We start from the raw sequence: 15,903 nt of genomic DNA, 5'->3' as shown, positions 1-15,903 counted from the left end.
AGTTCATCTGACTAGAACTGGACCGAATGTTCAAGGTGCATCTTACTAGAACTGGAACCATTGTTCAATGTGAAACTTGCCAGAAGTGGTGTCAATGCTCAAAGTTTATCGGAGCAGAACTGGACAAAATATTCAAGGCACATGTTACTAGAAGTGGAGACAATGCTCACGATGCATCTGACCAGAACTTGACACAGTGATCAAAGTGCGTCTGACCAGAACTGGAGTCAATGCTCATGGTGCATCTGACCAGAACTGGACACAATGCTCAAAGATACATCTGACGGGGCAGCACGGTGGCGCAGTGGTAACACTGCAGCCTCACGGCGCTGAGGTCCGAGGTTTGATCCTGGCTCTGGGTGACTGTCCATGTGGAGCTTGCACACTCTAGCCATGTTTGCATGGGTTTCACCCCCACAACCCAAAGATGTGCAAGGTCGGTAGATTGAGCATACTAAATTGCCCCTGAATTGGAACAAATGAATTGGGTACTCTAAATTTATTTTTAAAAATATGCATCTGACCAGAACTGGAAACAATGCTCAAGGTGAATCTGACCAGCACTGGACACGATGCTCAAGATGCATCTGACAAAAACTGGACACAATACTCAAGGACATAGTGCCCAAAGTGCATCTGACCAGAATGGAGCACAGTGTTAAATGTACATCTGACCAGAACTGGACGTAGTGCTCAACATGCATCTGACCAGAACTGGATACAATGTTCAAGGTGCATCTGGCCAGAACTGGACATAGCCCTCAAAGTGCATTTCACCTGAACTGGAGACGATGCTCAAGGTGCATCTCACCAGAACTGGGACAATGTTCAATGTGCATCTGACAAGAACTGGAGACAATGCTCAAGTTGCATCTGACCATAACTGGAGACAATGCTCAAGGTGCATCTGACCAGAACAGAACATAGTGCTTGACGGACATCTGATCAGAACAGGAGACAATGCTCCAGGTACATCTGCACAGGCCTGGAGACAATGTTCAAGTTGCATCTGACCAGAACTGGAGACAATGCTCAAAGTCTATCTGACCAGAACTGGTCTCTACTTCCGAAGGAAACTAAAGAAATTTGGCATGCCTGCATCGACTCTCACAAACTTCTACAGATGTGCCATAGAGAGCATCCTGTCCGGCTGCATTACAGTTTGGTTTGGCAACTGCTTGGCCCAAGATCGCAAGAAACTGCAGAGTGTGGTGAACTCAGCCCAATGCACCACACAAGCTTGCCATCCTCCCATTGATTCTGTCTGCACCTCTCGCTGCCTCAGGAAGGCAGACAGCATTATCAGAGACCCGACCCACCCAGGCTTTGCCCTCTTCCAGACCCTTCCATCAGGCAGAAGATACAGAAGCCTGAAGACCGGCATATTCTTCCCCAAGAACAGCTTCTTCCCCACAGCTACTAGACTCCTCAACGACTCTCTCTTGGACTGATCTGTTCCCTGTAAGAAAACTATTAACAATGCCCTATGCTGCTAGTGTTTGGCCCCTTGTTTCGCATTGTAACCAAACACTATTTGTTGATGTACTATTGGTCATTGTTCTCTGTTGATTATTCTTTTGTCTACTATGTACGTACTGTGTACGTTCCCTTGGCCGCAGAAAAATACCTTTCACTGTACTTCGGTACATGTGACAATAAATAGCAGTCAATCAATCAATTTTGAGCAGCTGGGTCAGTCCTATTGGATGGAGAATGTGCTAAGGATTGGGATAAGGTTTTGTCTTCATGAGCAATGCAATTTTCATTTATTTCTACTAAAGCCGCCATAGACAGATAAATTTATGATAAGGTGGTTCAGAAGAATCATACAGACCCGAAACGTGAATTTTATTTTCTCGCTCCACAAATGCTGCCAGACCTGCCGAGTACTTCCACTATTTTCTGTTTTGGTTACTTCCTTGTGTTCGTTCTTTTGTCACCTGCCACAATCTCAGTCTGGATCATTCAGGACTTGGTTTGTTGTTGTTATCGCTGAGCCATTCCCACGCAGGGTAGATTTTAAACCCTTAACCCTTCCTCCAAGTTCTGTTCATCATAGCGGAGAGCCAGCTTTTCACATAAGAGGGCTCAGCCTCGGAGCAAAACTCACCCAGAGATGGACGACACTCAGATACTAGAGCCACGATTATGTCAAGCTGTAACCAATCACTCGAAGATTATACCTATGGTAGTGAATGTGGGTGGTCATTCAGCACATACAAACTAATATTTACCACTGATCTAAAACAAATACTTGCAGCAGGATAAATTGAGATGCCTGGTTGATTTATTCTTCCATATTCCATGATACTGAGGTCTGTTTAGAATGACCTATTGTAGATTGGGCATTTTCCCTCCTACGGGCAATTCATCAACCCCCATTCACAAGGGTTTGGCTGTGAAAAATGACAGGTTGAGTGAGCTTCTGCTGGTAACCCTAGTGAGGGAGTGACCGACTTCAGTGATAATAATAATTTTTATTGTCACAAGCAGGCTTACATTAGCACTGCAATGAAGTAGAATTCAGAATGTCCAAATTACATAACAGCACGTGTTTCCAAACTTGTGGGAGGAAACCGGAGCACCCGGAGGAAACCCACGTAGACACGGGTAGAATGTGCAGATTCTGCACAGACAGTGACCCAAGCCGAGAATCGAACCTGGGATCCTGGCGCTGTGAAGCAACAGTGCTAACCACTGTGCCGCCCAAAGAGGGAGTGGATGGAAGGAATGGGATAGTTGGAGATGAAAAAAAGAGGAAAGAAGATGAGGAAGGAAGCGAATCCATTGGAGAGGAGACAAGGAGCTGAAAGCAGGAGGGGTGGGAAGGAAGGAGGCGAGGGAAGGAAAGCTGAAGATAGAAAGGAGTGGGTAGAGAAGAGAGGAAAGAGAAGGACAGAGGATGGGAGGGACAGAGGAAAAGAAAGGGAGTTGTCTAAACTGAAAATTGTGATTAGCTGAGCGCTTTGACAAGCCGAGTGATGTTTGAGCTGAATGTTCTGTTGTATTTTCAGGTGGTTATAAGGGCTATGGACTGAGTATGCTGGTGGAGGTATTTTGTGGCATGCTCACAGGATCTAATTACAGTAAGAACATCCGTCGTTGGAAGGAAACAGACAAGGTGGCCAATCTGGTGAGGACTCAATATTGCTGTGTTGACTGACTGCACAACAAATATGCTTTCATCCTGCTCAAAACTCGACTCATTGCTCCATCTCCCACTCCAGCTCACTCAGGACAGAGATGAGGTTTGGGCTTCACGAGCACTGTGTATTGGTCACTTCTGCTAAAGCTATTATAGATGGATGAGTTTGTGGCCATAAGGTTACTTCTTTTCCTTTGTTCTCCCACCACCTGCCGTAATCTCAGTCTGGAATATTCAGGACATGAGCCATTGTTGCCGTTCATCTATCCGGAATGTGGAAAATTGTCCAGGTGTGTCACGTACACAAGAAACAGGACAAATCCAACCCAGCCAATTATCACCCCATCAGTATATTCTCCATCATCAGCAAAGTGATGGAAGGAGTCATCAACATTGCTAACAAGTGGCACTTACTCAGCAATAACCTGCTCACAGACAATGAGTTTGGGTTCTCCAGGGTCACTCAGCTCCTGATCTCATTCTAGCTTTGGTACAAACATGGACAAAAGAGCTGAATGCCAGAGGTGAAGTGAGAGTGACTGCCCTTGACATCAGTCCATGTCCAAATGAAGCAAGACCTGGACAATATTCAGGCTCGGGCATACAGGTTTTCGCACGAGGCAATGACCATCTATGAGAGAGGATATAACCATCGCCCCTTGACACGCAATGGCATTATGTAGATGTAAAGGGGTATGATATAGTTGGGATTACGGAGATGTGGTCCAAGGTGAGAACTTAATATTGCGGGTATTCCGTTTTTAAGAAGGACAGACAAAAAGGAAAAGGTGGTGGAGTTGCATTGTTGATTAAAGAAAATATTCAGACAGCATTGAAGAAAGATATTGGGAGGGATTCTCTGTTCCTCATTCCTGCAGCCGGGAATGGGATTTACTATTGTAGCCACCCCCCCCCCCCCTCGCCCCCACAGCGCCAGGAAACATGCGCACGTGGGTGCGCTGCCGACTAGGCGGAGGATCCCATCAACAGAGAATCCCGCAGATTAGCACAGCTGATGCGGAATCTATGGGTCAAGTTAAGAAACACCATGGGGCAAAAAACATTTGTAGGGATGGCATACAGACCACCAAACTGCAGCGGTAATGTTGGGAACAGCATTAGACAGGAAATCAGTGATGCATGTGTTCAAGCAACATTGTGATAATTATGGGTGAATTTAGTCTGCATATAGTTGGGTGAGTCAAATTAGTCACAGTACAATAAAGGAGAAATTTCTGGAGTGTAAACGGGGATGGTTTTCTGGATTAATACTTTGACGGTCAGGCCATCTTGGACTGGGTGTTCTGCAATGAGAAAGGTTTAGTTTGAAACCTAGTTGTGAGAGAATCCTTGGGGATGAGTGACCATAATATGATAGAATTCTTTATCATGGTGGATAGTGAGGTAGTTGATTCTAAGACTAGGGCCCTGAATCTTAATAAAGGTAATTATAATGGTTTGAGGCATACGTTGTCTATGACTGACTGGGAAACATTGCTGAAAGGAAGGACAGTGGACAGGCAATGACAGGCATTCAATGAATGAATGGGTGAACTCAAAAAGTTGTTAATTCCTATTTGGCACAAGAATAGGAAGGGAACTGTGGCCAAACCATGGCTTACAAGGGAAGTTTGAGATAGTATTAGATTGAAAGAAGAGGCAGACAAGTTGGCAAGAAAAAATAATAGACCAGAGGATTGGGAACAGTTTAAAATTCAGCAAAGGCAGACCAAGGGATTGATTAAGTAGGGGAATATACAATATGACAGTAAGCCAGCGGGAAACATAAAAGGTGACCATAAAGGATTTTATCGGTATATAAAGAGAAAAAGATTAGGCCAGCACAGTGGCTCAGTGGTTAGCACTGCTGCCTCACAGCGCCGTGGACCCGGGTTCGATCCCGGCCCGAGGTCACTATCCGTGTGAAATTTGCACATTGTCCAGTGTCTGCATGGGTCTCACCCCCACAACCCAAAAAGATGTGCTGGCTAGGTGGATTGACCACGCTAAATTGCCCCTTTATTGGAAAAAAAGAATTGGATACTCTAAATTTAAAAAAAAAAAGAGAAAAAGATTTATAAAAACGAATATAGGCCTCTTATAGTCAGAAATGGGGAAATTCATAACGGGAACAAAGAAATGGCTGAGGAACTAAATTTGCTTCTGTCTTCACAAAAGGAAGACATGAATGATGTACTGGAAGTTCTGAGTGAGGAGTTGAAGGAAATTAGAATTAGTAGGAAAATAGTTTTAGGGAAATTAATGGAGTTGAAGACATTTAAATCTCCAGGGATCTGATAATCTTCATCCCAGAGTTCTTAAGGAAGTAGCCCCAGAAATATTAGATCCATTTGCAGTCATATTCTAAAATTCCTTGGAGTCTGGAATGGTTCCTACAGATTGGAGGGTCGCTAATATAACTGCTATTCACAAACAGGTAGAGAGAAAACAGGGAACTACAGACCAATAAGCTTAAAGCCAGTAGTAGGGAAGTTGCTCGAGTCCATTATCATGGATTTCTTTGCACAGTATTTGGAAAGCATTGGTATAATCAGACAAACTTAGCATGGATTTCTGAAAGGGAAATTATGCTTGACAAATCTACTGGAATTCTTTGAAGGTGTAACTACTAGAGTTGACCAGGGAGACCTGATGATATGGTTAATTTTGATTTCAGAAGGCTTTTGACAGTGGCACAGTGGTTAGCACTGCTGGCTCACAGCTCCAGGTTCTCAGGTTCTATTCCGGCCTCGGGTGACTGTCTGTGTGAAGTCTGCACTTTCTGCCCATGTCTGCGTGGGTTTCCTCCGGGTGCTCCTGTTTCCTCCCACAACCCAAATATTAGGGGTCAGGCACAGGTTAAGTGGATTGGCTGTGCTAAATTGCCCCTTAGTGTCCAAAAGGTTAGGGGGAGTTGCTGGGTTACGGGAATAGGGTGGAGGCATATGGCGCTTTTTCCAAGGGCCGGTGCAGACCCAATGGGTCGAATGGCCTCCTTCTGCACTGTAAATTCTATGAAGGTCTCACATAGCAGATTACTACGTAAAGTTAAAGTGCATGGGATTGTGGGTAGTGTCTTGAGATGGATAGAAAACTGGTTAGCAGACAGGAAACAAAAAGTTGGAATAAATAGGTCTTTTTTTTAATTGGCAGGCAGTAACTAGTGGGGTACTGCGTGGATCTGTGCTCAGACTCCAACTCTTCACATTATATACTAATGGGTTGGACAAGGGAACTAAATGTAGTATTTCCAAATTTGCAGATGATACAAAGTTGGGTGGGAGGGTGAACTGTGAGGAGGATGCAGAGATGCTTCAGTGGGATTTGGGCAGACTGAATCAATGGGCACATGCATGGCAGAAACAATATAACGTGGATAAATGTGAGGTTATCCACTTTGGCAGCAAAAATAGGAAGGCAGATTATTATTTGGATGGGTGTAAATTGAGAGAGGTGGATACTCAGCGAGGCCTTGGTGTCCTCGAGCATCAGTCGCTGAAAGTAAGCGTGCAGGTAGAGCAGGCAGTAAAGAAGGCAACTGTTATGTTGGCCTTCATAGCGAGAGGATTTGAGTATAGGAATAGGGATGTTTTACTGCGATTGTATAGAGCATTGGTAAGGCTGAAGTAATATTGGAGTGTTGTGTGCAGTTTTGGTGTCCTTATCTGATGAAGGATGTTCTTGCTATGGGGAGAGTGCAGCGAAGATTTACCAGGTTGATTCCCAGGATGGCGGGACTGTTATACAAGGAGAGACTAAGTCAGTTAGGATTATATTAACTGGAGTTTAGAAGAGTGAGCAGCGATCACATAGAAACTTATAAAATTCTAGCAGGATTAGACTGGATAGAATCAGAAAAAATGTTCCCGATGGTGGGAGAGTCCAGGACTCGGGGTCATAGTTTGAGGATCAGGGATAAACCTTTTAGGACTGAGGTGAGGAGACATTTCTTCAAGCAGAGAGTGGTGAATCTATGGACTGTCCACAAAAAAGTAGTTGAGTCGAAAACATTGTGTAATTCCAAGAAGGAATTAGATAAAGCTCTTGGGGCTAAAGGGATCAAGGGGTAAGGCGGGATCAGGGTAGTGAACTAGATGAAGGGCCGAATGGCCTACTCCTGCTTCTATTTTCTATGTTTCTATTTATTACCATTGCTGAATTTAAAAAAATTACTGGGCCATTCCCATCCAGGGTAGATTCTGTTCCTTAAACCATCCTCCAAGTGCTGCTCATCATATGAGAGGGTTATCAACACTATTATACTCCTTCTTCACTCACTCTCTCCTCCCTCTCTTCCCTCCCTTAATCTTCTTCCTCGACAGGCATCATCTGAGCCTGGAGGAAGCTGCATGTGATTCAGTTAACCACTTCTATTTTCAGCATTATTAATTTTATTTCTTTCCTCCTCACTCTCTCCATCACGTACTCCTTCTCCCTCACTCGCTTTATATTCCGTTTTTCTCACTCTCTCTTCCTCACTTTCCCATTCTATCGTCATCTCCCTCATTTCTTTTTCTCACTTTCCTTCCTCCTCCATTCTCCTACTCTTTTTTTCCTCTCTCCCCCTTTTCTTGCCTTCCTTCCACCTCATTTTCTCCCTCCCCCCTTTTCTCTCCCCTCTTCCTGGATTACTCCTTCGCCGTCTTTCCCTCCCTTTTTTTCCACACCGCCTTGGTTTCTCCCATTCCCTCACACACTCCCTTGCTCTTTCCCCTTTTTCTGAATCTTGCTTCATCCTTCCTATGAAGCCCCTTCAGAATTGTGTATGTGTCAATAAGGTCGCCTTTCATTCTGATGAATCACAGAGAACATAAGTCCAATTTACTCAATCTCTCATCATAGCACGACCCCTTCACCCCAAGGATCAATTGAGCAAATCTTTGTTGCGCTGCCTCTAATGTAAGTATATCCATTCTTAAATGTAGAGACCAAACTTCCAGATGTGGTCCCACCAAAACCCTATACAGTGTAGCAGAATTTATTCCTGTATTCCAATCCCCTTACAATGAATGCCAATATGCCATGTGCCTTCATAATTGCTTACAATACTTGCATACTAACTTTTTGTACATGCACATCAAAGTTTCTTTGAACATAAATACTTCTGTTTTTCTATCCTTATGACCAAAGTAAATGACTTCATGCTATCCTTCATTGTATTCCATCTGCTATCTTGTTGTCTAGTCGCTTAATCTGCCTATACCTCCGTGCAGCCGCCCTGTGTCCTCCCCACAGCTTACCTTTCCACATAGCTGTGTGTAATAATCCACAGGAGGCAGGAGTCCCGTCACCACTCCAATATTTATTGCCAATAACTATATACAAGAGCAGCTCCAACAGTGCTGCTAGCATTCCAGTCAACTTAAGACTGGATCACAAAGCCTACACAGGTGCTTATATGGGCCCCCTCAATGAGCTATCATTGAGGGAGCTCATACTCCAATTGGCCAACCAATAATGCTAATTGGAGGACTCTACCGTGCCTTTGACCCACGTTGGTCCATTCCCATAATTCTTGATCAAACCGGTGCCCCCACCTGGAAATGTCTCTGCTGCCAACTATTATCATGCCCCCTGCATTGGGCCTCCTGTTGTTTCTCCACTTTCCCCGTTACATTTGGGAAAAGGAGACTCAGCCTCGTTTGCAGCCGCCTTCCCATTAAGAGTTCAGATGGCGGTATGCCCGTTGTGGAATGCGGTGTGGTCCTGTAATCAAACAGCCAGCGGGAGAGCTTTGTGTCCATTGACGCTGCCGGCTGCTTCTCGAGTCCCGCTTTTAGTGTCTGGACCGCTCTCTCTGCCAGGCCGTTGGATGGTAAGGGGTCGTTTTGATGTGGCGGACTCAGTTTTCTTTTAGGAATTTTCCAAATCCCGTTCCATTGTCCGACACCAATACCTCCGGAAGTCCATGTGTTGCAAACGAGGCTCTGAGCTTTTTGATTGTCGATGCTGTGCTTGCCGTGTTTACCCGGTGGACGTCCAACCATTTGGAGTGGGCGTCCACTATCACCAAAAACATTGAGCCCATGAAAGGGCCGGCATGGTCAATATGCAGGGGGGCCTACAGTCTGCCTGGCCATTCCCACGGGTGCAATGGCGCAGCTGGTGGCACTCTTTGCCCCTGTTGGCACTCCTGGCACCGACGTACCAAGGCTGCTATGTCTGTGTCCAATCCTGGCCACCAAACGTAGCTTCAAGCTAGCATCTTCATTTTAGACACCCCTGGGTGTCCGTGATGTAACTCGGTTAAGATTGCCCGACGGCCCTGAGCTGGGACTATTACCCGGGCTCCCCATAATAGGATACCGTCTTCAACGGTTATTTGGTCCCTTCTGCTCCAGTATGGGTGCTTCTGGGGCTCCCCTGGTCTTTCCAGTTCCCCTGTTAGCAGTAAATGCTTCATCTTTGCTAAAACTGGGTCTTTTTGCGTCCACAACCGAATATGTTGTGCGTCCACTGGTAGGGTGTCCAAAAAATTTAGAGTCATTACTGTCTCCTCTACTTTCGGTATTAGCGGCGGGGTGTCCGGGAGGGGAAGTCTGCTCAAAGCATCTGCATTTGCTACTCGCGTTCCCGGTCTGTGCTTCAGAACGTATCTATACGCCGCCGGTAGCAACGCCCAGCATTGGATTCTAGTTGATGCGATCAGGGGTATTGACTTGTCTTCTCTTCTTTTAATAACCCTAATAACGGCTTATGGTCCGTCACTATGGTGAATTTCCGCCCGTACAGATACTGGTGAAATTTTTTTACTGCAAATATCACCGTCAGTCCTTCCTTCTCGATTTGGGCGTACTTCCTCTCAGCCATCGCCAAGGTCCTCGAAGCATAAGCTATTGGCCGTTCTTCCCCATTCCTTCCTCTCTGGGCTAAGACGGCTCCTACCCCGCAAGGGGATGCGTTACAAGTGACCACCAACTCCTTCCTTGGGTCATAATGCTCTAGGACATTTTCGGATGACAGCTGTTCCTTAATGTCCCTAAATGCTCGGTTTTGGTGGGTGGACCATTTCCATTCTTGCCCCTTTTTAGTAGCTGGTGGAGGGGTTCTAGGATGGATGCCCTATTTTCAATAAATTTTCCATAATAGGTTACCAACCCTAGAAATGATCGTAGCTCGTGGACCGTGGTGGGAGCTGGAGCTTCTTTTATTGCCCTTACTCTGTCTTCCAATGGGTGTAAGCCCGACTCGTCTACTTTATATCCCAGGTACGTCACTTGTGGGGCCAGAAAAACACATTTTTCTCTTTTAAGCCGTACGCCTGCCTTTGCGAAACGCCCGAGCACTTCCTCCAGGTTCCTTAAGTGTTCCCTGTTTGTCCTACCCGTGATTAAGACATCGTCCAAATAAATCGGCACCTGCGGTAGTCCCTGCAGAATATTTTCCATCGTACGCTGGAATATAGCGCAGGCTGATGACACTCCAAAAGGTAGCCTAGTATAACGAAAAAGGCCCTTCAGGGTGTTGATCGTAGCGAACATCTGGGAGTCCTTGTCCAGTTTTAACTGCAGGTAGGTGTGTCTCATGTCCAGTTTCGTGAACAAAAGCCCACCTGCCAATTTGGCATATAGGTCGTCTATTTTCAGGATCGGGTATTTGTCCAGCAGTGCGTATTTGTTTACCGTCTGTTTGAAATCTCCACAGAGACGTATCGAGCCGTCTGGCTTCAAAATTGGTACCACCGGCGCTGCCCATTCCGCGAACTGCACTGGTATGATAATGCCGTCGCACCTTAACCTTTTTATTTTGACCTCTACTTTCTTCCTTAACGCAAAAGGTACCGCCCTGGCCTTACAAAATTTCGGAAGGGCTTCTGGGTCCACGTGCAAAGTTACTTTGGCGCCTATGATTTCCCCCAAACCTTATTGGAAGACCTCCGGGTATTTTTGGAGTACTCCACTCAACTGCCCGCTTCCACTCTGGAAAATTTTCATCCAATCTAATTTTAGGTCTTTCAGCCAGTTCCGTCCAATTAAGCTTGGTCCGGAGCCCTCTACTATCGTCAACGGCAATCTGAGCAATTGTTTCTCATATTCCACGGGTACATGAGTCATGCCTAGAACTTCCAGGGGTCCCCCCGTGTCTATTTCCATTATTGTCGGCCGACCGTTCACCCATGGGGTAATCTTAATAGGTTCTGCTTTCTTCATCGCGATATTATATAATTGTTCCCCTTCCGAGGAGGATGGGGCGTCTAGGTTGTGTACTTTCCTGCGTCCCCACCTGCTATTCTTCTTTTGCCACCTCCTTCTAGGGTTTCTGTCGCTGTTACCCCACTCTGTCTGGTGCCAGAAACGGTCCTTCTCTGTTGGGGGAGCCTCAGCCGGTACTTCCCTCTGTCTCCAGTTAGTCCTAGCAGACTTGGGGGCAGTTCTGGGGTTTCCCTTTGGCCCTCTATTCCTCAGGCTTTTCCTGAGAGCGGCTATCTGGTAGCCGGACCCATTGTGGTAGTCACTCTCACAGGTATCTACCTCCATTGGCGTGCCCTGTAGTTCCTGCGCCCCACTTGCTGCCTTTTCTAGGGACAGTGCGAGCTGTAATGCCTGCCTGCAAGTCTAGCTGCATTTCCGCCAACAGGTGTTTCTGTATTGTGAGGTCATTTATGCCACACACTAACCGGTCCCGAAGCATTTCATTTAGCGTCGGGCCGAACTCACATTTTTCCGCCAGCCTTCTCAGGGTCAAGAAATTTGTGACTGACTCCCTGTCTTCCTGCTTCGCTGTGTAGAATCTGTACCTACGCAAAATGAGGGGTGGGTTTGGGTCGTAGTGCTCTTTCACCAATTCCGTTAATTCTTGGAAAGGTTTCGTGTTCGGCGCATCGGGATAAGTTAGACTACATATAATGGCGAAAGCTGAGGGTACGCACGCTGACAGCAGGATAACCAGTTTCCTTTCATCCGTAGTTATATCATTGGCCCGGAAGAAGTAACACATTCTCTCCACATACTGGGACCAGTCCTCAATAGTCGGGTCGAATGCATCTAACCTCCCAAAAAATTGCATTTTTGCATAGCAAGGCTTACCCTCCGGGTGCGGCAGCTGGTCTCTCCAAAGTTCTTTGTTTACCTCGTCGCCACTGTAATAATCCACAGGAGGCAGGAGTCCCGTCACCACTCCAATATTTATTGCCAATAACTATAGACAAGAGCAGCTCCAAACAGTGCTGCTAGCATTCCAGTCAACTTAAGACTGGATCACAAAGCCTACACAGGTGCGTATATGGGCCCCCTCAATGAGCTATTATTGAGGGAGCTCATACTCCAATTGGCCAACCAATAATGCTAATTGGAGGTCATTACACTGTGTATCATCAGCAAACTTAGATACATTACTCTGTCTCTTCATCTGAGTCATTAATACAGATTGCAAATAGCTCAGGTTCCAGCACTGATCCTGACAGGACTCCACCATTCACCAACTTGAAATTGCCGCCTTTATGTCTACCCTCTACTTCCTGTCCATTAACCAATCCACTTTCCAAACCTCTTCCAATAGCAAAAACACCCTTGAACCAAAACATTGTTTCCTGGCACTGGGCTAATTTTGGATCCAATTTCAGACTTTCCCTTGATTCCATGAGCATTTAATTACTGAACAATCTGTCATTCATGTGGAACCTTGTCAAAAGCCTTGCTAAAATCCCTGTTGACTAAATCAAACATCTACCCTCATCGACGTTCCTTTTTACCTCAATAACTATCATCAGGTTACTCAGACATCTTCATGCTGACGGTCCTTGATTAATCTGTGACTCTCTAAATGATGATTTAAAGTGTCCCTCACAATTTCTTTACAATAACTTGCCCACCACCAGTTTAGGCTGACTGGCCAGCAGCTGCTTGGGCTCTCCCTTCCTCTGCTTTTAAACAATGGTACTACATTGGCAGTCCTCAAGTCCTCCGACACCACACCAGTGTCCAGAGAGGATGGAAAATGGTGGTCAAATCTCAGAGTTCCCAATGTCAGGGATCCTGCTGTAGGAATTTGGGGCAATCTTTTGTTATAAGCTGGTACCAACAAAGTGGAATAGTCTGAACATCCTATCCCTAATGGCCAATTTTGTGAGGTACCAAAAGTTTCTGGCTGATGTGTTAGGCAGGCTGGGTTGACGTGGACTGCACTCGATGCAGTGTAGCGAGAGACAGACCTCTAACACTGAATAAGATGCAAAACAATTTTATTTAACGTCTTAACTAATATACATGTTCAACTGTGGGTTGACACTATACTGACTTGACTGGAGACCTAGTACTAGCCTGACCAGACTTACTAGCTAACGCATGGTGTTTGCACTGACGAGCTCAAGAACTCTGACTGTCTCAGTGGCTGGGTCCAGACAGAGCGGGAAACCTAGTGCCCTCTGGCTTTATAGTGGTAGTGTTCTGGCTGGTGATTGGCTGCTCTATTCTGTGTGCTTACTGGTCATCCTGTGTGTCAATCACTGCCTGTCTGCACTCCATTATATACATAGATGTATATTACGACATCTCCCCCCCTTTTTTTTAGATAATAAATATTAAGGTGCGTGTGGATATGTATATGTGCGTGAATATATACAGAATGTGCTAAAATGAACTTATATACATAGGAAGGTGTCGCTAGTGCAGATATAGGGTAGATGAAACGATAAAACGATATTTACAGAGGTCAAAACGATGAGGTAACAAGATGTACAAAAGTTCAGTCTATAAATTTAGTCTTTGTGGCGGGCGACGACTTCTTGTTGATTGCCGCAGGGATGGATCAGGGGCCGCCTGCACTTGATGGGCTGGACCACTGCCAATGCGGTGGTCGCAGGGGCCAGCAGGATTGCTGGTAGATCGGTGGCCTCGTAGTAGGGCACGTCCAGAGGAAGCATTGTGGGTGGCGGGGCATTTCGGTCAGGTGCCCGTCTGTTGCGTCGTAGAACGGAGCCATCAGCCATGCCGACAAGGAAAGATCTCGGGGCCACTTGCTTGACCACCATAGCTGTGGCTGACCAGCCGCTGTCAGGCAACTGTGCACAAACACGATCAGTTGGGACCAGCTCGGGTAGATCCGTGGCATGAGCATCATATGCGGATTTCTGTTGGGCCCGAGACTGCTGCATCTTTTGTATGACCGTGAGGTGGTCAAGGTCTGGAACATGGATGGCTGGAACCATGGTTCGCAGAGTGCGATTCATGAGCATCTGCGCTGGAGACAACCCAGTGGACAGCGGGGTTGCCCTGTATACCAGCAGTGCCAGGTTGAAGTCGGAGCCTGAGTCTGCAGCCTTGCATAGCAACCTCTTAACAATATGGACCCCTTTTTCGGCCTTCCCGTTTGACTGCGGGTAGTGGGGGCTGGAGGTGACGTGATGGAAGTTGTAGGACTGTGCAAAATCAGACCGTTCCTGGCTGTAAAAACAGGGACCGTTGTCACTCATCACCGTGAGCGGTATCCCATGCCTGCCGAACGTTTCTTTGCATGCTTTGATCACTGCCTTCGACGTGAGGTCGGACAGTTTCACCACTTCTGGGTAACTGGAGAAGTAGTCAACCAGGAGGACGTAGTCACGCCCCTTGGCGTGGAAAAGGTCGACACTGACTTTGGACCATGGAGAGGTCACTATCGCATGTTGCTGCAAAGTTTCTTTGGGTTGAGCTGGCTGAAATTTCTGACATGTAGGGCAGTTGAGGACCGTATTGGCAACGTCCTGGCTGATGCCCGGCCAATAGACTGCCTCTCAAGCTCTGTGTCGGTATTTCTCGACTCCAAGGTAATCCCCATGGAGTTGGCCGAGCACCATAGCTCGCATGCTCTGAAGAATCACGATCTTGTCGAGCTTCGTGAGGATGCTGTCCACCACGGTCAGGTCGTCCTTGACGTTGTAGAACTGGGGACTTTGTCCCTTCTGCCAGCCATTTGTAAGGTGCTGCATCACACGCTGTAGCAGAGGATCGTTGGCCGTTTCTTCACGAATCTAGATCACCCTCTCATCAGAGGCCAGAAGGTTGGTGGCACACAATTGCACCTGCGCGTCAATGTGGCAGATGAAGTCAGTTTGTTCACACGGTGTGGTAATGGACCTGGATAGGGCATCTGCAACAATGAGCTCTTTGCCTGGCATGTAGACAAGTTCAAAGTCATAGCGGCATAGCGTAAGAAGGATTCACTGTAACCGAGGCGTCATGTCATTTAAATCCTTCTGGATGATGTGGACTAGTGGCCTGTGTTCCGTCTCTACCGTGAATTTTGGCAGGCTATAGACATAGACGTGAAACTTGTCGATTCCCGTTAGGAGGCCCAGACATTCCTTCTCAATTTGAGCGTACTGTTGCTCAGTGGGCGTCATGGCTCTGGAGGCATACGCCACTGGAGCCCAGGACGAGGAGTCATCCCATTGGAGGAGCACCGCCCCAATGCCGTCCTGGCTTGCGTCAGTGGGTATCTTGGTCTCCTTGGTTGGGTTGAAGAACGCCAGAACCGGGGCTGTGGTGAGCTTCGCCCTCAGCTCACGCCATTCCTTCTCATGCGCGGGCAGCCACTGGAATTCCGTTGACTTTTTGACGAGATGGCGGAGGGCTGTGGTGTGGGACGCCACATTGGGAATGAATTTCCCTTGGAAGTTGACCATTCCAAGAAAGCGGAGGACCGTCTTCTTGTCCTCTGGGGTCTTCATGGCGTTGATCGCCGAAACCTTGTCAGCATCTGGCCGCACGCCTTGCTGCGAGATGTGGTCACCAAGGAATTTGATGTCTGATTGACCGAACGAGCACTTGGCCCTGTTGAGT

General features: G+C 46.8%; 1 protein-coding gene across 1 annotated transcript in view; it reads left to right on the top strand.

The window, feature by feature from the left end:
• The window catches only part of LOC119971831 (uncharacterized oxidoreductase YjmC-like), a 73,332-nt gene that overhangs the window by 48,734 nt on the left and 8,695 nt on the right, over positions 1–15,903 (top strand). Inside the window, exon 8 of the mRNA XM_038808038.1 lies at positions 3,015–3,133. Coding sequence (XP_038663966.1) covers positions 3,015–3,133 — 119 coding nt within the window. The remainder of the gene's footprint in view (positions 1–3,014; positions 3,134–15,903) is intronic.

The sequence above is a fragment of the Scyliorhinus canicula genome, chromosome 9 (assembly GCF_902713615.1).
Source record: "Scyliorhinus canicula chromosome 9, sScyCan1.1, whole genome shotgun sequence".
Lineage (NCBI taxonomy): Eukaryota > Metazoa > Chordata > Chondrichthyes > Carcharhiniformes > Scyliorhinidae > Scyliorhinus > Scyliorhinus canicula.
Note: the sequence above shows the minus strand (reverse complement) of the source record. Positions and strands in the feature narration are given on the sequence as shown.